The sequence below is a fragment of the Miniopterus schreibersii genome (genome assembly GCF_964146895.1).
Source record: "Miniopterus schreibersii genome assembly, chromosome: 5".
Taxonomy (NCBI): domain Eukaryota; kingdom Metazoa; phylum Chordata; class Mammalia; order Chiroptera; family Miniopteridae; genus Miniopterus; species Miniopterus schreibersii.
In genome coordinates this window covers 36,094,749-36,117,977 of record NC_138106.1, presented here as the reverse complement: position 1 = coordinate 36,117,977, position 23,229 = coordinate 36,094,749, and the positions used below count along the sequence as shown (strand labels likewise).

Sequence of the window (23,229 nt, the reverse complement as noted above, 5' to 3'; positions counted from 1 at the left end):
GGGCCCGGAGAGTCTGACTTAGACGGCCCTGCGGCCCCTGGCCCCGGGCTCTCCGCAGCCCCGGCGTCTCCAGTCTCCCCCGCCCGGCGCCGCGAGCCGCAGACCCGGCCCGGCCCCTCCACGTGCCAGCGGACCCGCCCCCGCTCTGGCACCGGACGCCCCCCTCAGCCCCGGGCCTCCGCAGAGCGGGGGAGCGGGCTCACGCGTTCCAAGCGCCCCCTACCGCCTCCCAAGCCTAGGAGGCGGCCCCACAGCAGACCCCGGCCGGGCTGGGCCGGTCGGCGGGGATGGGCCGGCGGGCGGAGCAGCACCGTGGGCACCGCCCTCGGCCCGCCCGCCGAGGAGGGGACGCGAGCCGGAGGCTCTCTGCACTCGGCCGCCGGGGCTGCGGGGACGGGACGGGTGTCGGCACGGGCTCCGCGGGCGGGGAGCCGAGTCCAGGCCGGAGCCCGAGCGGCAGCGGGAGGCCCGAGGGCTGTGCGCAGAGATGGCGGCCGGCGCGGCCGCGGCGGCGGAGGAAGGGATGGAGCCGCGGGCGCTGCAGTATGAGCAGACCCTGGTAAGTGCAGCCGAGCCGAGCTCGGGGGTGCGCTCCGGACTGCTGCTCCTGGCTGCCCCTGGAAGCACGAGGACCGGGGGCCTACCTTAACCTTGCCCCAGCCTTCTGAGCTGGGGAAACTGAGGCTCGAGGGCCTGAGAGGTTGGAGGGCTACGGGACGAGCTGCATGCAGGTTCTGGCTGAGGCTGGCAGCCTGCAGAGGACAAGATCAGGTGCTTGTCCCAGGTGTCCTTCCCATTACTTCTCCCCACCACCACCACGTTTTCTTTGCTCCTCCCGCGATCACCTGGGCCCAAGTCCCAGCACCCCCACTACCCCTCCCCAGAACGGCTCACACCCGTTGAACTTTATCTGTCTACTATCGTATCTCCACCATCCAAGACATTCTCTCTGTCCCCAGTAAGTGCATTTTACTGTGCTAGATACAGAAACAAGAAGAGTGTGTAGAAAGACGATCAGACCCAAACCCAGCCCCCAGCACTGGCAGGAATCCCTCTGTCTGTTCTCTGGAAAAAAGGTGGCCTGCCACCCTGGGGGACAGGAACTTAAAGGAAGATGGGTCCCGCACGAATCGGTGTGGGAACTGGGACCTTTGTCCATGCTTACTCTGAGTATCCAGCCCCTACCCACCTCAGGGGTGTCCCTTGACCTCATTAGAAGCAGGGGTCCTGGGGTTCTGAGCTGACTCATGGCCACCACTGTAACTTAGTGTTTGAGAAGCCTTTTGCCCTTCCTTGTGTCACTGGGGTGGGGGACCCAAACTCTAGGGAAGGGCTCCTTTTTAAACAACTGGTACTGGAATTTGCCCAGGAAGGAGGCAGGGAGGGAGTCCCTCCAGGAGGAGGAAGCCCCCCCCCCCCAAACCCCAGCTGTAATTGAGACTGGGAGGTGCCCAGTTAAGAGAGGCAATGACTGGATAAAACTGGATGACAGGGAGAGGTGGCAGGGGTGGGGGTGGAGCAAGGGTATAGGGGTGAGCCTTCACATAGGGTGGAGGTGTCTGTTCATCTGCACTAGCCAAAAATGGGCCACTGGTCAAGGAGCCAGGCACCTTGCCCTGAAATGGTGTCTATCTGCTGTGCCAGCCCCATCCCCATCTCCTCCTGGTCTTTATCTCTGGTATGAGTTCTCAGGGTCAAGCTCTCTCCCGGGCACTCTCTGCTCCAGGCTCTCCCCCTTCTTCCGATCCCTTTGTCTTTCTCTCACATCTCACAGGCTCACCTCCCACTCTGACACTGTGTCGGCCTGTTTATACTCTACTTTGTTTCTGTCCCTTCCTCCTCCCCTCTCCTTCCTTTTCTCGGCTCCTTCCCCAGGCCTCTCTTTTACCCCTTTCTCTCTCTGGTTTCCTCTCCCTTTCCTCGCTCTCTATCTTGTTCTCTCTCTCTCCCCCCCCTCTCTCCCTCCTCCCCCCCCCAAGCCCCAACAGGAGCCCTTTGTGTCTCCAAGCTCTGCGGGTGGCAGCCGGAATCTACTCCTCCCCACCCCTCCACACATGCCCAGCTTGGCAGGTCTAGCCATAGCTCAGAGACTCTCCCATCCCATCACCCCAGCATCCACAGTCACAGCCCAGCCATCACCTTCTGCTGTGCCCTATCATTGGACTCAGGGCAGCTCCAGTGTGGGCTGAGGCCACCAAGCACTCCCCACCCACCCAGAGAGACTTTCCACTCCCAGCTGGACAGGCAGGATGGTGGGGGGTTGGGGGGGATGGGGGTGGAGAATAGGGACAAGGGGATTAGGGTGGGTGGGAGGGGTGCATTGGACTGGGTCACTGGCCAGAGGCCAGAGGGAACGTGACAAGGATTGAGGCCCCGCCTGCTCCTAGGCCCAACTCAGCTGCCCCCAGCTCCTTGAGGACCTTATTGTTACCCATATGCCCTTGACCATCCCTTATTCTCTGACCTTCCCTCCTCCCACTATCAGACTGCCTTAGGTTTTTCTGTCTCTCCTTCTCTGGGGCATTCCCTCCCACTCCTCCTCAGTGCTCCCCCTCCCCCAGACCTGTGAGAAGAGAAGTGATTATTCTGCCACCCCCAGAGCTATGTCCCTGTACCTTGGCTGTCCCCCTCACTCCTGCCAGGACAGCTCCCACAGTCTGCAATGTGCATTGTTCCCACACCCAAAGCCAAAGTGGGACCTGTGGGTTCAAGAGGGGATATATAATGTGGGGGCTGGGAGAAGGGGAGCTGAGACCCCAGGAGCCCTCCCTGAATCCCCTCTCAGCCCAAACACATGCAGGGCTCCTAACCCTGTTTTCCCCGTTGCGCAGATGTATGGCCGGTACACTCAGGACCTTGGGGCCTTTGCCAAAGAGGAGGCTGCTCGGATCCGCCTGGGAGGGCCCGAGCCCTGGAGGAGTCCACCTTCCTCTCCCGCTCCCCTAGAGCTCCTTGAATATGGACAGAGCCGTTGTGCCCGGTGCCGCAGTGAGACTTGGGTTGGGGCAAGGGATCTGGCTGTGCTGTACTGGGGGGACAGAGGCCATTCATTAGAGCCCATTGAGGGTTGGGGGAGGCAAGGGTAGGAGCACTTTGGTGCCAGCCTCCCCATTCTTCCCTTCCCTGCTCCCAGTCTGTTCCGTACGCTGTCATAAGTTCCTAGTATCCAGGGTTGGTGAAGACTGGATCTTCCTGGTCCTGCTGGGGCTCGTCATGGCGCTGGTCAGCTGGGCCATGGACTATGCCATTGCTGCCTGTCTGCAGGGTGAGGACAAGGGCTGGCAGGGGAGGGCTGGGAAGCACCAACCTGCTTCCTCCATGCCACACTTGTCCAGGTATCTTCGCTACTTGGCCAGCCTGAGTGCCCACCTTCAGACATAGTCACTGCCACTCCCACAGGCCACGACTTCTTGCCTCTCCTCTATCCTGCAATGATCTCTCTCCCACTGAAGGCCCTCTCAGGCCCCCTCCCTGCCCCTGGTACCTGGGTTCTGTGTGATATTCCCTGGGAAGGCCTCTCATATCAGTATGTCCCAGTGGCAAAGGGGGACTGGGTGTGACCTCAGGGGTCCAGCAGCACATCCTCTCCCTACAGCTCAGCAGTGGATGTCCCGGGGCTTGAACACCAGCCTCTTGCTCCAGTACCTGGCCTGGGTCACCTATCCTGTTGTCCTGATCACTTTCTCAGCTGGATTCACACAGATCCTGGCTCCTCAGGCTGTTGGTACAGTAGGAGAGGAGGAGAGGGCAGAGGTGGAACCTCCTGAACTGGGCACATCAAATTACTCTCCTGGGACTCTATACTCTCCAGGGTCTGGCATCCCCGAGATGAAGACCATCTTGCGGGGCGTGGTGCTAAAGGAATACCTCACCCTCAAGACCTTTGTAGCTAAGGTCATCGGGCTGACCTGTGCTCTAGGCAGTGGGATGCCCCTTGGCAAAGAGGTAACTGCAGGCTGGGGAATAAAGGAGTCCTCCCCAGTGGAGGAAGGGACCAGCATGTGCCCCTTCCCCACTCACCTCCTGACCCCATCCCCCAGGGCCCTTTTGTACATATCGCGAGCATGTGTGCTGCGCTGCTCAGCAAGTTCCTCTCTCTCTTTGGGGGCATCTATGAGGTAAGCGGTACCCTGGAGGAGGGCAGAGGAGAAGGGTGGGCTGCTGAGCCCGGCTGATTCCCCTTTCCACTACTCTCGCCAGAATGAATCCCGGAACACAGAGATGCTGGCGGCTGCCTGTGCCGTGGGCGTGGGCTGCTGCTTTGCAGCACCTATTGGAGGTAGGCGGCCAGTCCAGCCCCCAGCCCTGCCCTTGACCTCGCCTCCTTTACCCTTCTCATCTGGCTCTGAGTCCTGAGGCCGGGCCCAGGCCTCAAGTGGCACTCTCCCTGGCCCCTCGCAGGTGTCTTGTTCAGCATTGAGGTCACTTCCACCTTCTTTGCGGTGCGGAACTACTGGCGGGGCTTCTTTGCTGCCACCTTCAGTGCCTTCATCTTCCGGGTCTTGGCGGTCTGGAACCGTGATGAAGGTGGGCACCTGGAGGATGCGGGGAGCCCCTGAGATGGCTCAGATGGGGCCCCTATGCTACACCTGCCTTCCTCTGCTACTCTGCCTTCCCTTCAGAGACTATCACTGCTCTCTTCAAAACCCGGTTCCGGCTTGACTTTCCCTTTGACCTCCAGGAGCTGCCAGCCTTTGCTGTCATTGGGTGAGGAGCTGTGGGAGCTGGGGCCCCTCTGAGAGGGGGGTGTAAAGGAGGGAAGACCCATTTTACGATGATGCTTCTTCCCTCTCCAGTATTGCCAGTGGCTTTGGAGGGGCTCTCTTTGTCTACCTGAACCGGAAGATTGTCCAGGTGATGCGGAAGCAGAAAACCATCAACCGCTTCCTCATGAAGAAGTGAGTTGGCTTTGGGCTCCTCTAGGCTGCTCTGGGTGTGTGAGGGTCACAGAGGGGTGGGAGTCGGGGGTGGTGACAGGTGAGCTGGCATATAGTGGCCCAGTCAAAAACAGGCACTCCCTTGAGAAAATCAGCCAATGGTGTTTTCCAGGCGGATTGAACACTTTGTCTCTTATATGAATTACCTGAAAATTGGCACTTTTGAATTTTAAGTCAGTGGCAGAGAGCATTTTAGATCAAAGGCTAAGGCTTCCTTAGCCTTTGGCCTGACACAGATAGCAGTGCTCCCTAGAGAGTATGTGAGCCTTAGTTTCCTCCAGGGAAACATGGAGATGGTGAGGGTTTTTTTAATCTCCAGAGCACAGCTCTCTCAGTTGTGACCCAAGGATTGGGAGTGGGGAGGCCTGAGACGTGACTTTTGTTGGAACTAATGTCCTTCAGGGAAAGGGCAGCCAACTGAGCCTGCTCCCTATGGCACCTTCTGTCAACTTCATAAGTGACCCCAGCTTCTTTCCCCTAACACTGACCTTCAGTCTAAGTCACCACAGAGAAACAGAGGCAGAAACTTCTCCACTCTTACACAATGCACCCTTCAGCTAGGGCTTCTGAGGGCAAGGGAAGGAGACACAGCTCAGATGTGTCCCAAAGAGGGCTGGGGGATGTGCCTTCTGCCATTGCTGCCCACCTAGGGAGTCAGGAGCCAACAGAAAGTTGTTTGGGCTCACAATAACCCCAGATGGCCATCACCCTCTGGGCCATCATCTTGTGAACAGCAAAGCAGACCTTCTCTCAGAACTGTGCTTTTATGTAAGAGCCAAGGCTCTGCTGTGACCTCAACCCTGAGGTATGTGAGGGCACCCAGCCTCTCACCAGTCTGTAGTAAGTGCACCACCCATGTTTGATGCTGTGAAACCTACATCTCTAGACGCCTGCTCTTCCCGGCTCTGGTGACCCTGCTCATCTCCACTCTGACCTTCCCCCCTGGCTTGGGACAGTTCATGGCTGGACAGGTAACCCCAGGCAGAACAGGAACGTATGCCTTCCCTTGGGATGCATCCCTCCTAAAGCCAACAGGCCCTGCTCTCCCATGGGCCCCTTTCCTTCATCCTGTCTGGTCCTCAGCCTGAGGCACCCTTTTCCTCTACAGCTCTCACAGAAAGAGACGCTGGTCACCCTGTTTGACAACCGGACATGGGTCCGCCAGGGCCTAGTGGAAGAGTTAGAGCCTCCTGGAACTTCACAGGCCTGGAGCCCTCCACGTGCCAATGTCTTCCTCACTCTGGTCATCTTCATTCTCATGAAGGTGGGGCTCCTTATAGATGTATAGCTAATGTTTACATAGGCTTATTAGGTACCAGGCACTGTTCTCAGCACTTTCCACGTATTAACTCCTTTAGACCTTACAACAGTGCTATGGAAAAGTACTATGAGTCCCCCTGTTTCAAAGATGGGAAGTCAAAACATAAAGAGGTTGTAATTGGCCCAACGTCACATAGCTAGTGGCAAAGTGAGAATTTGAACCCAAGCCATCTGGTTCTGGAGTCCTTCATCCCTTCAGCTCTAGGGGATTCTGGGGTAGCTGGGAGGGGTAGAGCTGGGGGCTACCTGGAGCCAGGTGGCACCTCTACCTGTCTAAACTGCCTCCTGCCTGCAGTTCTGGATGTCTGCACTGGCCACCACCATCCCAGTGCCCTGTGGGGCCTTCATGCCTGTCTTTGTTATTGGTGAGTCCTCAGTTGCCTGTTCTCCCAGCCTGCACCCTTTCCACCCTCTGGCTATACCCCCTGGCCATTACTTCTCTGCCCGGGAGTGGGTTTTGGTCCAGCCCCAGCCCCAATGCCCACTCCCACAGGACTATCCCCTCCACTGAATGATCCACTGGCCCCTCCCCCACCCTCTGACCCTCTCTCTTCCTAGTGCTCCCACCCTCCCCCTCCACTACCTGTTTCTCTTCCCACCCCCCTCCCTGAAGGAGCAGCATTTGGGCGTCTGGTGGGCGAAAGTATGGCCGCCTGGTTCCCAGATGGGATTCACACAGACAGCAGCACCTATCGGATTGTGCCTGGGGGCTATGCGGTTGTGGGTGAGTGCTCCAGTTCCCCATAGTCCTGATAGGGCCACAGGGTCTGAGGCTCTGGTGCCCCCTGCTGTCAGAACCAGGCTTCTTTCAAATGCAGAAACCCAATTCTCAAGACTGTACTGGGCAGCCCTGAGGGCACCCACAGGACTGTCCCCAGGTGGGGAGGGTCATCTGGTCCCTGGGAATCCTGAGGAGACTAAAGGTGGTTGTCCCCAGGAGCGGCTGCGCTGGCAGGAGCGGTGACACACACAGTGTCCACGGCTGTGATCGTGTTTGAGCTCACAGGCCAGATTGCCCACATCCTGCCCGTCATGATTGCCGTCATTCTGGCCAACGCCGTTGCCCAGAGCCTACAGCCCTCACTCTATGACAGCATCATCCGAATCAAGAAACTGCCTTATCTGCCTGAGCTGGGCTGGGGCCGCCACCAGTAAGGAGGGCCGGGCAACAAAGGGGTTGTGGGTGAGGGGTGGGTGTCCTAGGACCCCCTCACACCCACCTCCAGCAAGGTCCTCAATCAGTGAAGCTGGGAGAACAGCCACCCTGCTGCCTCCTGGTCAGAGCTCCTCTTGTTCATACCCTGGCAGGGGGCACTCCTTGGCCCTTAGCCCTTGTCCCCATGGGCTATGGGGCACTCCTTATGGCCCCAGGATGGTAGTGCTCTGGCTACCCCCTCCCCATGCTGACCACAAGCCAAGTGCCTCTCTCTGCCCCCAGGCAGTACCGGGTGCGAGTGGAGGACATCATGGTGCGAGATGTTCCCCATGTGGCCCTCAGCTGCACCTTCCGGGACCTGCGGATGGCACTACACAGGACCAAGGGCCGCATGTTGGCCCTAGTTGAGTCCTCTGGTGAGACCAGCAGGGGGCCCAGGAGCTATGAACATCTCCCAGGTCGCTGCTCAGGAACGGGGAGGAAACAGGAGCTCAGGACCAGTCTCCTTGGTCCCAAAGGGAATAGCCAGCATTTGCCCGGCAGGGATTTCCCTCTGGAGTGTGGCCTGTGTCCAAGGCCCCACTCTGAGTGTAGGAAAAGGCTGGGAGGCGGAGAGGAGGGCCTCGCCATCAGCTCCTGAGACCTCCTACTTGCTCTATCCAGAGTCAATGATCCTCCTGGGCTCCATTGAGCGCTCACAGGTGGTAGCATTGCTGGGAGCCCAGCTGAGCCCAGCCCGCCGGAGGCAGCACATGCAGGAGCGTCGAGCTGCCCAGACTCCTCCGCCACCCGATCAGGAGAGTCCCCCTAGCCCTGAGACCTCAGTCCGCTTCCAGGTGAGGGGAAAGCCCTACACAGCAACATAAACTTCTTCCTAAATGTTGTTGTATATACTGATCAGGAGGGTCACCTAGAGGTATCCTGGGACCGCAGCTTCACTAGCCCCTTCCTGCCAGTGCAGGTGAACACAGAGGACTCCGGCTTCACTGCAGCTCGGGGGGAGACTCACAAGCCCCTGAAGCCTGCTCTCAAGAGGGTGTCCAGCAACTCAATGAGCCTCAGGGAGAGTCCTCCAGGTGAGCCAACACCCACTAGCAACTCCCTCCACTCTCCCACAGTGCCGGAGACCAGCCTCTGAGACTGCACTAGAGTCCCTGCACACCTTTTGGCTGGGGCACATACCAGCTGAGAGGCTGCCTGAATAGACCAGGGGTAGAACCAGGATGCCTCTCCCCTTGCCCTGCTCCCCTCTCCCCCAAAGATGACATTGCCCTAGGGCCTTGTGTTTGGGAACACAGGGAACGTGGAGCAGGCTGGCATGGCCCTCAGGAGCCTTTTTTGTGGCAGTCCACCCCCCGAGGCTGCTTCAGAGGTGAGTGGCTGGAGCCTCTCCCTCTGGCTCTTTCTTTTCAGTCTCTAATGCTGGGATAACCTCTCCATTAGCCCTGTAGCATCTGCTTCCATTCTCCCTGCCCTTCTGTCCTATTTGCCAGCTCTGTCCCTGCAGTGCACCTATAACATCAATTCCTCTTCTCTCCCTTTCGGCTCTAACAAAGTTGGAGAAGTCAGAATCATGTGACAAGCGCAAGCTGAAGCGGGTCCGAATCTCCCTAGCAGTAAGTACCCACTTCTTTCTGCAGCTCAGGAGCACCAGACAGGGCAGGCCAGGGTCTAGGTGATAAACCTCCCTCAGTGTGGGGATACCCCCCATCTCCCCAGCCCCCGCTGCCAGCCTCCCTCCCTTTCTCCTAGAGCGACTCAGACCTGGAAAGTGAAATGACTCCTGAGGAGGTAAGGTGTGACTGGACTCTGGACTCTGTTTCTTCCGGGATGTGTTCAGTCATCATCTTGGCTTCTGTCCCCATGGGAGGGACCATGGGGTAGGAAAAAGGGCAGGCCAGCTTTCAGGGAGGTGAGGGTCACTGTTAGCACCTTCTCCCTAACCCTCCTAGTCTCATACCCTCAGATTCTGGAGTGGGAGGAGCAGCAACTAGATGAACCTGTCAACTTCAGCGACTGCAAAATTGACCCTGCTCCCTTCCAGCTGGTAGAGCGGACCTCTTTGCACAAGGTAGGGCCTGCAACCTGGGGCTGGCCTGGGCTCTCAGGAGCACAGGGTGGGGATATAGGTCCTCCCACAAGTTTGGACTCATGCCAGTGGTGGGAAAAGGGACAGCAGAGAGTGGGCTCTATGCTGAAATGTTTTTCAAACAAGGGGCGGCCAGGAGCCAGGTCCCCTTAGCCTCTTCCTGCCTGTGGTGGAATCAGGCATCATTTTTCCCCTTCTCAGCCTTGTCCCTAGGGAACTCTGGACCAAAGCAACAACAAAGACAGGGCTCAAGCTGGGTAGAAGCCAGAAGGCCAGGCTAGGGTCAGAGCTAGGAGGGAGGCTGCCAGCTCCCAACAAGGCTGATACACCCACGCTGTAAAAAAATGGGTGAGAAACAGGCAGGATAAGAAAATCTAATAAACAAGCTAACAAACATCCAAGTAGGGGTGGGGACACTGCAGAGAAGAGATAAACAAAGATGAGAAACACCCAGTGGGGGGCTTGGAATGTCAGACCCCAGAAAGTCTCACTTAATGTAGGCCAAAGGAAAACTGGTAAGGACACAGGAAAATAGCTCAGCAGAAGGGCAAAACCAGCCTCCAGGAGTGGGGAGAAAACGAGTGCAGAGAGGTTGGTGGTGGGTGAGGCTGACATTAGAGAACAGGGGCTCCCCAGGATGAGGCAGTGGCATCATTGGGCACCGTCAGGCTTCTAAGTGAAGGTAGGGAATACAGACACACCCAGCAGGCTGCTAGGGCACAAACCAAGTGGTATTTTAGCTAAATTGTTAGATTTAATGTGCAAACCTCTGAGGTGTGGGGGCAGGGGCCGGTGGGAGAGCACTCCCAAGGTCTGCAGCTTAGACAGCTAGTTTAGAGGCAAGCTGTGCCTAAAAGCCAGCTTAGTGTGGACAAGCAGGGGCCCCGGGCAGGAAAGACAGAGGACAAGAGAGATACAAAAAAGCAAAAAAGTATTAAAGGAACTTATAAGCCTTTGGGTAAAGACCTTGGATCAAAGTGAGTGGGGAACTGCAGTACAGTTACAAGAAAAAAAGGAGATAGGCCTGAGAATAATACATTTGGCTTTTATTTAAAGCCTTTCTTCCTAAGACCTCTAAAGCTTTTCCATCATCTTACTTAGTCCTCAAACATCACATAAAGATGACGATGCTGATGCTGACATTTTATTAGTGCCTGCTATGTCCCAGGCACTGGGCTAAGCTGTTCACAAGTTTGATGTAATCCTCACAACCACACTGTAAAATAGATAGTATGATATTCGTTTTTATAGATAAGGACATTGATATTCAAAGAAATTAAGCAAGTTGACCAAGGTCACACAGTAAGTAGCACAACCAGGCCTCACATCCAATATTGTCTGACCCAAAAGCCTGTGGATTTAACCATTTTAATACACGGGGAAACTGAGGCAGTGAGGTCACTTGCCTGAATCAGGATAGCAGTCAGGCCTAGAGCCCAGATTTCCTGGCCCCAGTTCCAGTATTCTTTAAGAGGGCCACACTGTCCCTCTCCCTATCAACTCACTGTTCCCAAGCCCAAGAAATGCAGGCTCTCCAATGAGCTCCCTGGTGTCTAATTAAATTAAAATGAAAAAGAACAAAGTAGGTGTTTGTTACAAACTTAAAATCAGAGGAAGAGAAGACTTTGAGGAACCGACTACCAAAAGTACAAAGAACTGGAAGCGATAAGAACATAAAAGATTAGAATTCAAAATGTCCTTGCAACCCTGAGGAGTCAATAAGTAGTAGCCCAATTAAGTTCAGGAGCTGAACATTCAGAGGAGCAAAGGAATACAGTGGAGACTATTTAGGAACCTGTGCAACTGGAGATCACCATATCAGCTAAGTACCTCATTCATTCAGAGGGACCTACAGGGAAGCAGCGAGTGGAGGTGGGGGAAGCTATAGTGCCAACACTGGGTCAGACTGGCTGAACCCAAATCTCCACTCTGCCGCTTGTTAGCTAGCTGTGTAACCTTGTCATATTTCTTAGCCTTTCTGTGCTTCAGTTTTCTTTGTAAAATGAGGATCTTAGTAACAACATCATAGGGTTTTCTGAGGATCAAAGGAGTTGATATATGTGAACCACTTAGAATAGTACCTGGCACATAGTAAGTATTCAATATATTTTAGAAATCACTACCAGTTAAGCTTAGAGGCGAATAGGGAACTTTAAAAGATGGTGTAATGAAGGAAGTGTGCAAGAAATTGATGTTTTCAGAAGACGATGAGTGATTATGTGAGACTGGAAGCTGGGGTGCCTGGAGGAATCTGAGGCTGGAAAAGACAGGCTGGGGTGGGCTTGGAAAAGGTCTCACGGGCCATTCTGGGGAGTCCAGGCTCTAACTCAAGTTTGAGAAAGCTGATAGGATGGCAGAGCGAAGTTGAATGGAAGGGAGGCAGAAAGCAGAGCCCGTTAAGATGTTACAGTCCTGTCCCGGTCAGGGTGGTGAGGGAGTCAGGGAGAATGGCCAGGATATTCACGAGGTAGATCAGTAAGGCTTGGTGACTCCCCAGGACAAGTGGTTTGCAAAACCAAAAGCTTACAGCCTGCCAGAAGCTCACTCTGATTAGGATTGTGAAGATTAGAAAATTCAGAGGAATGATTTAATAGGATCCTTGAGAGAGGATGATATGGGTTGCTAAGCATAAGACAAGGCCAAGGATTATTAATGCAGGAAATCTTATCATAAAGATATGTTTCCCTATGAAATCAGATGAGGAAATTAAAGATAACGTGTAGCATGTAGGATTCAAGGGACTTGCTAAACACATGACAGTTATGACAGGTATTAAAGGAGTACAAAAAAGCTTATGCTAAAACAACTTCCAGCTCCTTTTATAAGTACTGTCATGCCTTAGGAGAAAGGAAAGTTCTGAAGTTCTTTCCTAAAGAATTCAGCAGCTGTATAAGAAAACATTTTTAAAGTGTTAAGACAATTAAAATTACTTCTGAGTAACTGGTACTCAAGAAGCTGGGATATTAATGCCCATTTCGATTCAAGCATTAAACCAAGAGGCTTACAAGTAAACTGAAAACAGTGTGATAAATGATAGGCCAAAAATTCCAGGAACTGCTGAGTCAGTAGAGTGTTTTTTCAAGACATCTGGCCCAAGAAAATCCACTTGGAGCACAAGGGGAACTAGCTGACAATTTCTGAACTCTTGGTGATTACATTTGAAAGCTTGGGGGAAGGGCCCAAAGCAAGAAAAACATGGGGGGTTGGAGAGACTGTTGTCCTTTGGACTGTAAGCTACATCTCAACAGGACTGCGGTGCTTTGGGCCCCAGAAAAGGCAAACTGTGTGAGAGATACAGAGTGCTGCAGGCCAAGATTGAGGAGTCAGAGCCAGGGTGAAGGGATAGCTTACATGTTCATCCAGTGGAGGGCAAAGGGGAAGCATGTGTCAGCCACCCAGGTGGGATAAGAGGAACAGGATTCAAGGCCAGTACCCCTAAGGGAGGTGTGGAACTTTCCTCCTGGATATATCATCCATAACTAATTGGACATCTGCATCGGACAACTAGGGCAGTGCCTCTTCTAGTGTGCTGAAAAGTGGCCTGGAGCTGCAGGGGCACTTCTTACTGATGACCCCGAACAAGTCACTCCACCACTGAGCCTCATGCTGCCTGTCCCATAGAATGGGTGTCAAACTTCTCAGGACAGTGCTGAAATTAAATGCTAATGTAAGACTTAGCTGGGTGCCTGGCCAATCATTAGGTATTGTATTTCAACAGCTGTTCCTTCCTCAATTCTCTTTTCTAATATGGGATGATGAATCCTTTCTCTGTCCGTTTTTCTATCAACGTAAAGATTCCCACTATCAAGTTTCTGAGGAGTGGGTGTACATTCTCATTATACTTTTTCCTCTGTTGGCCCTTCCCCCTCCCCCCACCACCTGTGGCACCCCTTCTATTCCACCCCCAACCCAACATCTCTTCCTGGGCCCCTTTCTCCTTGTGCATAAAATCCAATGTTTTTCTGCCCACCCTGCAGACTCACACCATCTTCTCACTGCTGGGAGTGGACCATGCTTATGTCACCAGTATTGGCAGACTCATTGGGATCGTCACTCTAAAGGAGGTAAGATGATAATGGCTGTTAAAGCCACTTCCACTTCCAAAAAGGCATGGATGCTTATGTCCAGCTCACCTGGGGGAAGTGCTGGGGAGGAGTATGTGCAAGGAGCTCCGATTGACCCTCTCACCTTTCCAGCTCCGGAAGGCTATTGAAGGCTCTGTCACAGCACAGGGCGTGAAAGTCCGGCCGCCCCTCGCCAGCTTCCGTGACAGTGCCACCAGCAGCAGTGACACAGAGACCACTGAGGTGCATGCACTCTGGGGGCCCCGCTCCCGCCACAGCCTCCCTGGGGAGGGCAGCCCTTCTGACAGTGACGACAAGTGCCAGTGAATTCCTCAATGGGCGGCCTGGGATGGCGGTGGCTGGGGCTGTCAGCCTGGATCCTACAGCTCTCCTGTTCCTTCTGCCTTGGGAAAGCAGGAGGTAGAGCTACAGCCAAAGGCTGGAGCCCTAGCCCCCCTTCCAGACCAGGGGTACCAGCTTCTCCCAGTTTCTCCTACCTGGAGTCTGACCCAGCAGCACCCACTAGCAACAAGTATTCCAAGGGCAGGAAGATCAGCACTGCCCTAGCAGATGGAAGTGGGATCACTTGAGCGCTGCTGCCCCTTTGAGGGGGAAAGGGGTAGAACTAAGATGGGTTTATACTGGAACCTCCAATGACCAGATGTATATAGAGATTTACAAAGATTTTTATATTAATTTAATAAAACAAATTCTTAAATAGAACAAAATAAACACCTAATGAGCCACTTATATATAGAATGCCTGTGCCCATCAGCTCGTGTTCTTACCTTGGGCCCTATTACCTGCCTAAGCCTACAAGGCCTGAAATCTGTAGCCACCTACACCCCCATGGCCATAAAACTCCAGAGCCTGCTGTCCATGGAGTGTAGGATCTGCAGAGGCCTCCACTGCTTGGCCATCAACACCCTGGTTGCCCCCAGTACAGTAGCTTTAGCCTGTCCTTCAGCCAAGAAAGGCACTACCCTCTTTCCTCCCCAATGAGAGACAATCCTTCATGACTGTCACCCGTTGGCACAATTCTTGCCCTGCTCAGGCATCAGCAGGCAACTGCCTGGTCACCCGTGTGGCCCCCTGGTGGCCCCCTCTGGAAGAACATCAAAGTCACAGCTCTGTAGCAAACAGAGCCATCTCTTCCAACTCCACCCTACAGAGATCTCAATGAATGAAGCAGCCTGGTAGTCTGGGAGCCACTGGGCCCCTGCTCACACATCCTACAAGGGACTGGGAAAGGGCACAGACCCCTTCAGGGTGGCCAGGAAAAGGGTGGTGGGTAATGCTTTCATCATTCCAGTGCCTCCCAAAGATCCGACTGAAAGAACAGACCAAAACCCCTTTCTTGAGAAAAAAAGATTTAGAGACAATGGAGAGGTGAAGCACAGCACGAGCCCAGCTGGGAGAAAGACCCTGGGGACAGCTCATTCTGTAGGCTCCCTGGGTGGGGGTGATTCTATCAAGCACTGCACATGGACTCAGACTCGGAGGTGAAGAGAGAAGCAGAGAGGAGAGAGGCAGGGGGAGGGGCAGGGAGAGGCCAGGCTCCCTCCCATTCTATCCCACACAGCCCAGTCATAACTGCCCCCTCAAGGGTTCACATCATCAGAGGAGGAAATGTGTGGCATTTTTGATTTAAGAACATGAACATCACTCTGCCACAGCTGTAGCCATGCCCCAGGGGCCCCGGGCAACCCCCGGCAAACCCCAGGAGTGGGGGCTGGACATGCGCCCCCAGCCTGGTCCCCTGCCTCCTCTCTAGACACTTTCATGCAAAACACACAATGAGGAGTGAGTGCTCCCAGGAGCCCTCTAGGCTTTGGAGCTCTGCTGGAAGCCTCAAGCCCACAACTGGGCACAGAGGCTCTGCCCCCAGCAGCCAGGGGACACATGCCACCATCAGGCATGATTTGCATCACTGTTCCTCTGGCTCCACCTCATCCTCGTCTAAGGACACCACCCCAGAAGAAGCCACGTCAGAGGCTTGTAGCTGGCATTCCCAGCTGCCCACCGCTGGTGGGCAGAGTGGCTGGCAGTCCTCGCAGGGGGCTGGCTCCTCCTCGGCGGGGGAAAGGCAGGACTCTGTGAGGGGCGAGTTGTAGAGCGAGTCCTGGGCCTCCAATGGGCCCAGACTGCGGAAGGCACTTTCCCGGCTAGGGGGCAGTTTGGCAAGGAGCAGCTCTTCGCCCAGCAGCTGGGAGGCCAGGTGGGCCGGGGAGCCCAGCAACCCGTCCTCCAGGCTGCAGAGACTAGAGCACAGGGTCTCTGGGGACACGGTCTGCGAGCAGTCGCTCTCAGGCTCCACAGAGCCCTGGCGCATAGGCCTGGAAAATCGGTGGCCAGTGAAGAGGTCCTGAAGGTGGGGTCCCAGGGGCAGCTGCCCAGCCATGTCTGTTGAGGGAGAGAAAAGAAAACAGCCCTGCTAGCCCCATCTCAATTGGCCAACCTGGAAGCCACATTCTCCCCATTCCACCTTCGTCCAGCTCTGGGGATGGTGGGTAGGAGCTGGGGAACTTTAGGAAAGTCACTTAACCTCTCTGCCTTAATTTCCTTAATGGTGAATTGGGGATTCTAATATACCTACCTTATGGGGTTGCTGAGAGAACAGTCTGGCACACAGTAAGAAAGCAATAAATGCAGGGATATCCTACATGGTCATGCAGGTTGTTCACTGCCCAAGGGGAATGAACTGAAATTCAGCCCACACTCTGCTCATCAAGCAGCACGCCCTGGCATGGGGCTGTTCCCACCAGCGAAAAGAGTGCTTTTCTCAAATTTGCACAGTGATTCTACATGGGCTAGTAGTGGCCTTGGATAAATGTTACTTATTATCATTATACCAGGAGTCAAAGCAGGCCTGGAACTCAATCAAACAAAAACACTGTGGTTCAGGTCTATCTTGGTCTCGGTCATCCCAATCAGTCCTCTCTGGACAGCAGCAGTCTCCAAGCTGCTCTAATATATTGCCTGCTTCAGAGAATTTGTTAATTAGCTAGAGGAATGGGGCCGTGTGGAGGCAATCTTCAAAGGCAAAGGGATGGGGGGGGTGTTGTGGCCTGGGAAACTTGAGCCCAGAAGTTACAGAGAAAGTCAGCCATGTGGTCTGGAGAATGAAAGATGAAAGGAAGACCTTGCACAGCTGCACAGCCCCTGCAGGGTCCCCTCTGCAAGCACTGGTGGAGAGAAAGGCCCCCTAGCCTGGAATGCAAGGATGCTAAGCTGGAGCCAGCAGCCCTGTGAGTAGCCCAGGCCCAGCAAGCTTCCTGTTTGCCTGGGGCCACAGCCCCATGAGGTGCTGTGCTGCTGCACTATGCACGTGCACTACCACAGCCAGCCAGCCAGGAGGCTGCCTTGAGAGGACTTTCCAAGGCAAGGCACAGCAGACCCTCCCAGAGACATGACTGCACAGAAGGTGCTGGTGAGGTCTCCAAGTTTTGTTTTGTTTTTTGAGGACTGCACGGCCCAACTGCACAGACAGGCAGAGAAGGCTCAGCACCTGTAGGAAAGGAACTACTCCATTTCCACTTGCTGACTGTCCACCCATGAGGGTAGACAGCCCTCCTGCCCATGGAAAATCAAGGATTGCCTGGACAGAATCTGCCTCTCTCCACTCTCCTTCCAAAGCGTGAGGACATTCTGGATCTCCTCTTCCAAAGGCTGAGCTCAGGCAGTTCCACCCCAGCTGGCAGCACTAGCATGGAATATCCTCTCACCTGAGTCAGTTCCTCCAGCAAAGTCCTCATCATAGGATTCATCAGTAGAGTCCTCACCATCCACTGAAGACCATGCCCGGAGCTTGGCTTCTGCAATGGCAAACTGCTCAGCCACTCCTGTCGGGGAGGACATGGAATTCATTAAGAGGTGAGCTAAGATTAGGGCTCAGCTTGGAGACAGGAGAGGAAGACACAGGGGTGTGGAAAGACTCCAAACCCCACTTAGGCCCAAGGAGATGAGAGAGAACATCCCTATCACAAATGTATGGCTGATCCTTTCTGTCACTCACCTGCTGCAAAGCGAGCCTCTTGTTCACCCTCACTGAGATCCGAATAGGAGGAAAAGGCTGATTCCAGGGCAGCAGGAGAGTCACTTGGCTTACTCCAGCCCTTCCATTCAATAAGGTGAGCCACTCGGCCCTGGGCCATGGCGGTGGGCTTTGTCACGTGGTCCTTCACCACCTGGGAAATACCTAGAGATGGGGCACAGTCAGAAACCCTGGTAAGAGCATGGGTCAGGGAGCATCTGGGAGGGAAGTGGAAGGGTGGTAGTAGTGAGGATCCACATGTGCCTTTGGAGGGAAAAGGGGGTCTGGGATTCACCTAAGAGAGGAAATGGGAGACAGAAGCTCATAGTATACAATCCCCAAGGGCATGTGCAAAAGGGAGAAGAAAGGACCAAATGGCCAGAGGCATGGGAGGGGGGTTCATACCATGCAGGGAGGATCTGGCCAGTGCAGCGATCTCCTGGATAGTTAGGGCTCTCCGGGACTTGGGCAGCATCGCGATTGTGTCTCCAACATTCACCTTGGGTGACAGCATCAGAGGTTGAGTGCTCCTCTGACAGCAGTGTCCTCCCACATGCCCATACCACACCCAACCCATCAAGGGGATATGGGAGCTGGGAAGAGATGACAGGGCAGCACATGTGTCCCAAAGGCTGTTGGGATTTGTAAGAGGATAAGCAGCCAGGAACAGCAAACTATGTCCTCCTTGGGAGCAACAGAGACATAGGCCCAAAGGAACAGAACTACAGCTAACCCTCCACCTTCCCAGCTCCCAGAGGAGAAGAAGACAGGTCAGGAAGAACCATGGAGTAGGGTCTTTGAGGAGATAGCATCCAGGTCCCCTTCCTTTTGCCCCTCTTCTCCTCTCAGTCTTCAGACCCACATTCCAGTGTTTCTAGAGCCTATGAGGGCCACAAACTCAGCATGACCAAAAACAAACCCAACACCTTCTCCCCATATCTGGCCCTGCTTCCAGACTTCCTTACTTTGAGTGTGATTTTATTCATTTTAGAAAGAGAAAGAGAGAGGGAGAGAGAGATAGAAACATCAATGATGAGAGAGAGTCATTGATCAGGAATCAAGCCGGCAACCTGGGCATGTGCCCTGACCAGGAATCAAACCGCGATCTCCTGGATCATAAGTCGATGCTCAACCTGAGCCACGCCGGCCGGGCAGACCTCCTTACTTTGCATTACCCCACCATTCTCCCGGATTCAGCCTGGCTCCAAACCTCAGTATTACCATCAACTCTCCCATTAGCTTTCCTTACCCATATCTGTTGTTAAGACCTAATGATTCCATCTCCAAACTGCCTCTAATACTACCTCATCCTTTGCAAATGCCCTTCCTCAAGCCCTCAAGGCCCCTTGCCCAGTATGTTGTGTGTTCCCCTCCCCCCTTCTCATATCTGGCTAGCTAGCTCTTTCTCATCTTTTGGGTCTTGGCTGAAATATCACTCCCTCAGAGAAGCCTTCCTGGCCACCATACCAGTTGTACACCCTCCCTCTGTAGTCTCTAACAAGTCACCATCCTCTATCAATGTATCCCATGTGTGTAATTATGGTCTATTTTATGTGTTTCCTTATTTCTTGTTGGTCTCCCTCACTGGTCTTAAGCTTTTTCAGAAATTCGGTCTCTTTTGGTCACTGCTGCACCCCAGTGTTTAGCAGTGCCTGGTACAGAGCAATCTCTCAAAATATATAGAATGAACAAGACAAGGTATAAATGTAAACAATTTCCTTGGGGTGCAACTGGTCAAAACATGTCCTTATTTAAAATCTTTTCTGGGCTCCTTCAATGTCCAATGAAGTGTAAGCTCACAGCCAGGCAATGAAGGACTCTGTGAGGCCCTGCCTCCTTCCAGGCCTGCTTGGGATCCACCACTGATCTCCTCTGCCTAGTAAAACCGTACTTCTCCTCTTTCACTGTCAGCAGGCAGCCCTGCTTTCCAGGCAAAAAAACCCAGCTTTTCCCTGGGCTAAGAATGCTATCTTTGCCTGACAAAATGCTCCTTACCATTTAAGGCCTCACTCAAGTGACACCTCCTATTGGGTTTTCAGTCCACAGTTTTCCCATCCCCAGCATTACCCTTGCATCTCTCCTGAGGGATTTCAGGATGGCAGGGCCTGAGTTTTATTCACCTGCGTTCCTACCTCCACCTTACACCTGGTTCTGTGCTCCTTGACAAGCCCAGGCAAATGTTTCCTTCAATGAATGAATGAAGTCAGAGGTACAGGCCCGCTCCCCGGCATTGCCTAGCTCTACTCCATCAGTTCCCACTCCTCACAAGAGGGGCTCCACCTGCCCCTTGACCTCAGGCCCACCCCCTCTGTCCCCCCCCCTTCAGTACCTGGCTGAAGGGCCCCCAGTGTGGCGCCGGTAGCCTCTGGCCAGGCCTGGAGGGAGGAGCACCTGCTGGGTATTTCCTGGCTCGCTCTCCGTCCCTTCCCTCACTCCCCACAGCCGCCCCATCCGTGCCAGCCCTCCGCGCAGCTGCGGCCCAGGCCCAGAGAAAAGGTGTATGTCTCCCTGGCAACCCATCACCATGCAACAGGGTCTCCGGGGATATGGCCCGGGATGCACTGACGTCAGCGCCAAAGGCGCGAGCAGCCCGCCCAGAGCTGGCACAGTGCCTCGCAGAGCAGACCGGCGGGGGCGGCCTTACTGCCGGCCGGATAGCGCCTCCGCTCACAGGCAAAGGAAGCCAGAAACAGGCTGGGAAGGCGGGGGTGGGGAATACAGATCCCCTTCATGTAGAAGCGGACCCCTTCCCCCTACCAACACCAGGGGCCCAGCACCTCTGGCAAGTCCTGGCTGTCCACGGAAGAAGGGCGAGAGGACCGGCTCCAGCCTCGGAGGGTGCGAGCAGATCCCAAGGAAGATAAAGAGAGGCCCCGAGGAAGTTCGATCCACTCCACAGCCCACGCGGGGTCCGAGGCCACTGAGGAGTAGGGGAAAAGCTGTTCAGCTGGGCTCCCACTTCTGCCAAGATCCCCCTTATTTTCATCCCGTGTTGCCGTATCATTCCTCCTCACCCCTCCCCCACCTCCCAGAATCTGAGCAACCACCTGGTGCTCTCCACAGCTCTGAAAGCCCCTATCCCACTACCCCTAACCTTTAGGTCCCTGGGGCCATTTTGTGGCAGCCACTGACCACCTTCCTCCACTGGACATATTTTGACACCAAAACCCTTGGGATGAAATCTAAACTTTGATAAATTCCGAATCTTCTCTGGTTTCTCAGCCTACCCATTCCTCTTGGAAAGTACACCTCATTATTCCACCGCCACCACCATCCACCTCCCCGCCACCATCCTCGGTCCTTTGCAAGCTTGCTGCTTTGCTTATTTCTCTTGGTTCTTTCTTCTCACCAGACTTAGTCGATACGCAGCTCTTTACTCTTCTTCTCTGACAAACCCATGATTTTTTTCTGACTTTTGCTCCAGTCCCCTAAGGTGGTTTCCTAATGGCCTGTCTGGCCCCAGCCTGGTTGTTCCTGTTTCAGCCTCATGCCCAATATCTAAGCCAAAGTAATTTTCCTCTTGCCACCTGAGAACCCTACTCCTCAGGTTCCCATCACCTCCCAGATCACATCTACGGTCCCTGCTCTCACCTCTGCGACTTGTCTGACAAGTCCATCGTCCTCCAGGCCCTTCACGCTGCCACAGAAACATTTTGCCCAGCACAGAAATCATAGGCATGCTGGCTGTGTTGATGCAGAGAACCAAAAGCCCAGAACCGCTCCAGGCTCAGCTCCCAGTTCTATTCCTATTTTGGTTCCGGATGCTGAGCCAGTCCCCTCCCCACTTGGAACCTGTTCCTAGTCACATAAGGAAAGTGTTCCTGCCTCATGGCTATGAGGAGGTGGGAGTGACAGGGGCCCAGCCAAGCTCTGTGGAGCTCAGCTAGCTGAGGCCTGTCCCCTAGACAGTGCCAACAGGCAATGTATATCACAACTGACCTTTAGCTGGAGCAGCCGTCTCTGTCCCTGAGCCTCAGCCAGCTGGTGGTCCCTAGAAATGCTACCAACCAGAAGGAAGACACAAGGTTACAGGCCATCCTGGCCCTAACTGGTACCTAATCAGGGCTCTTGATGCCAATCCTGAGGTCAGCCAAACTCTGCCTTGACCACAGGAGGGAATGACTTCTTGAACGCCAAGCCTTACAGGGCCAGAGGGATCAGAGCAGCCTGCTGCTTCTCAGCTTCATAAGCCGTGAGGTTAATTTAGGACTACAAATCCCAGAATTCCTCATGGGAACCCAAGGAAAGTACAAATCTCAGAGTCTTAGATCTAAAGAACCTCAAGTACCAACCACGCTAAGGCCTGTGTGACTGACCACCTGCCCTGAAAAGCCCAGGACCCATTTGAAACCTAGCCTTCAATGTCATAAGTTCCTACCTGGCCTTAGGCTTGGAGAAATCCATGACACTGGAGTAAAGTAGGCTGGCCAACCTCAGATGCACAGGACTAAGACCAGGCCCCAGCATGCACCATCCATGGGAACCAAGGCCCAAGCAAGAGTCAGCAGTTGTGGGAAGAAAGACCTGATGGCCTCCCTCTGGGCTCGTTTCCCTCCACAGGGTAGGGTGATTTTTTGTTGTTGTTGAGAGTGGGGGAAGGAAACTAAAAGAGTTGTAAGAGGTGAGAGGTGATCAGGTGCTCACAGGTGCCCCAAGTGGGGCCTCAGTCCTGTTCATCAACCTTCTGACTCTGAAGTGGGGAGTAAGGTTTAATTAAAAACTCCCTGGTAGGGTACTTGGCCAGCGTTTGCAGGCCTAAGGGGGTTGAGGCACAGATGAGAGAGGCAGGTTCCCAGGATAGGGCCAGTCCCAGGACAGCGAGAAGAGAGGAATAGGAAAGGGGTGCGGGGTGGGAGTGTATGTGGGCGGACAAGGCCAGTCGCCAAGGGATGGAGAGGGCTGACTAGCCCCTCCCCTGGCCATGCGCCTCCCGCCACCCTCAGCAGTGGGAATCCAGGCGGAAAGACACGAGTCTACCCTGCAGAGCCCTGAAGCAGGCAGGCCATGGGACCGAACCCAGGTCCGTTTAGCCCTCTCCCCGCTCCAGTCCGCTCCCTCCTCTAGCCTGGCCCGCCTCCCCGGTGCAGGCTCCTCCCTCTCCCGACACAGGCCCCTTCCTCAAGGCCCCGACCCACCCACGGCCCGCGCACCCGCAGCCCGACTCCCCAACCCGTGCCCGGCCTCTGCTTCTTACCCTGACCCGCCGGGCTCCGAGAGCCGATACAGCCCATGGCCGGGAACCCAGGCACGCTAGCCCGCGCTCGGGACCCGGGCCATCGGCTTGCAGAGGGTCGGGCCGCGGCCGCCACCGGGGAGGGGAGAACCCGTGAGGGGAGGGGGTGGGAGCCGCGCGTCCGCCGCCGCTCCCGGGAGAGGGAACCGGGCCGGTGACGTCAACGTGGGGGCGTGGCCTTCCGCGTCACCACCTAAAGCGGGCGGGGACAAGCCGGCGTCAGGGCCACGCAGGGGAGGCCTGGGGCGGAGTACGGAAAAAAGCTTGTCCTCTGCTCAAAGGCCCAACTACCGAACGACCCCTTAAGGCGGGTGGAGCACAGGAGAAGGGGAGGGGGCGAAGAGGAGGGCACTCGCTGCGCCCAAGCTGCCAGTAGCCCCGTATGGGGATATAAGAC

General features: G+C 54.9%; 2 protein-coding genes across 4 annotated transcripts; one reads left to right on the top strand and one right to left on the bottom strand.

Annotated features, from left to right (window-relative positions):
* Nucleotides 1-239: 239 nt before the first annotated feature.
* On the top strand, nt 240-14,323 carry CLCN2 (chloride voltage-gated channel 2). The gene is given in 25 exon segments (XM_081138380.1): nt 240-366; nt 369-559; nt 2,832-2,988; nt 3,134-3,265; nt 3,596-3,724; nt 3,812-3,945; nt 4,041-4,118; nt 4,201-4,279; nt 4,402-4,527; nt 4,623-4,707; nt 4,797-4,898; nt 5,824-5,908; nt 6,046-6,201; nt 6,553-6,622; nt 6,871-6,981; nt 7,195-7,408; nt 7,696-7,829; nt 8,077-8,249; nt 8,375-8,489; nt 8,712-8,785; nt 8,970-9,029; nt 9,166-9,204; nt 9,380-9,484; nt 13,480-13,566; nt 13,699-14,323. Coding segments are annotated over 25 exon segments (2,910 nt in total). The 5' UTR covers nt 240-287; the 3' UTR covers nt 13,894-14,323.
* Nucleotides 14,237-23,003, bottom strand: FAM131A (family with sequence similarity 131 member A). Of its 3 annotated transcripts, XM_081138383.1 has the most exons (8): nt 22,794-22,969; nt 21,978-22,202; nt 21,539-21,599; nt 20,377-20,519; nt 18,005-18,098; nt 17,582-17,764; nt 17,292-17,408; nt 14,237-15,969 (listed from the first exon to the last, which is right to left on the bottom strand). In XM_081138383.1, the coding sequence occupies exons 5-8, from the start codon at nt 18,072-18,074 to the stop codon at nt 15,494-15,496; spliced, it is 846 nt and encodes a 281-aa protein (XP_080994509.1). In that variant the 5' UTR covers nt 18,075-18,098; nt 20,377-20,519; nt 21,539-21,599; nt 21,978-22,202; nt 22,794-22,969; the 3' UTR covers nt 14,237-15,493. The 3 variants fall into 3 exon arrangements, with proteins under 3 accessions (XP_080994509.1, XP_080994508.1, XP_080994507.1); XM_081138382.1 differs by lacking the exon at nt 21,978-22,202 and having other exon boundaries at nt 22,794-23,003; XM_081138381.1 differs by lacking the exons at nt 21,539-21,599; nt 21,978-22,202; nt 22,794-22,969 and adding an exon at nt 21,191-21,346.
* Between the last annotated feature and the right edge of the window lie 226 nt (nt 23,004-23,229).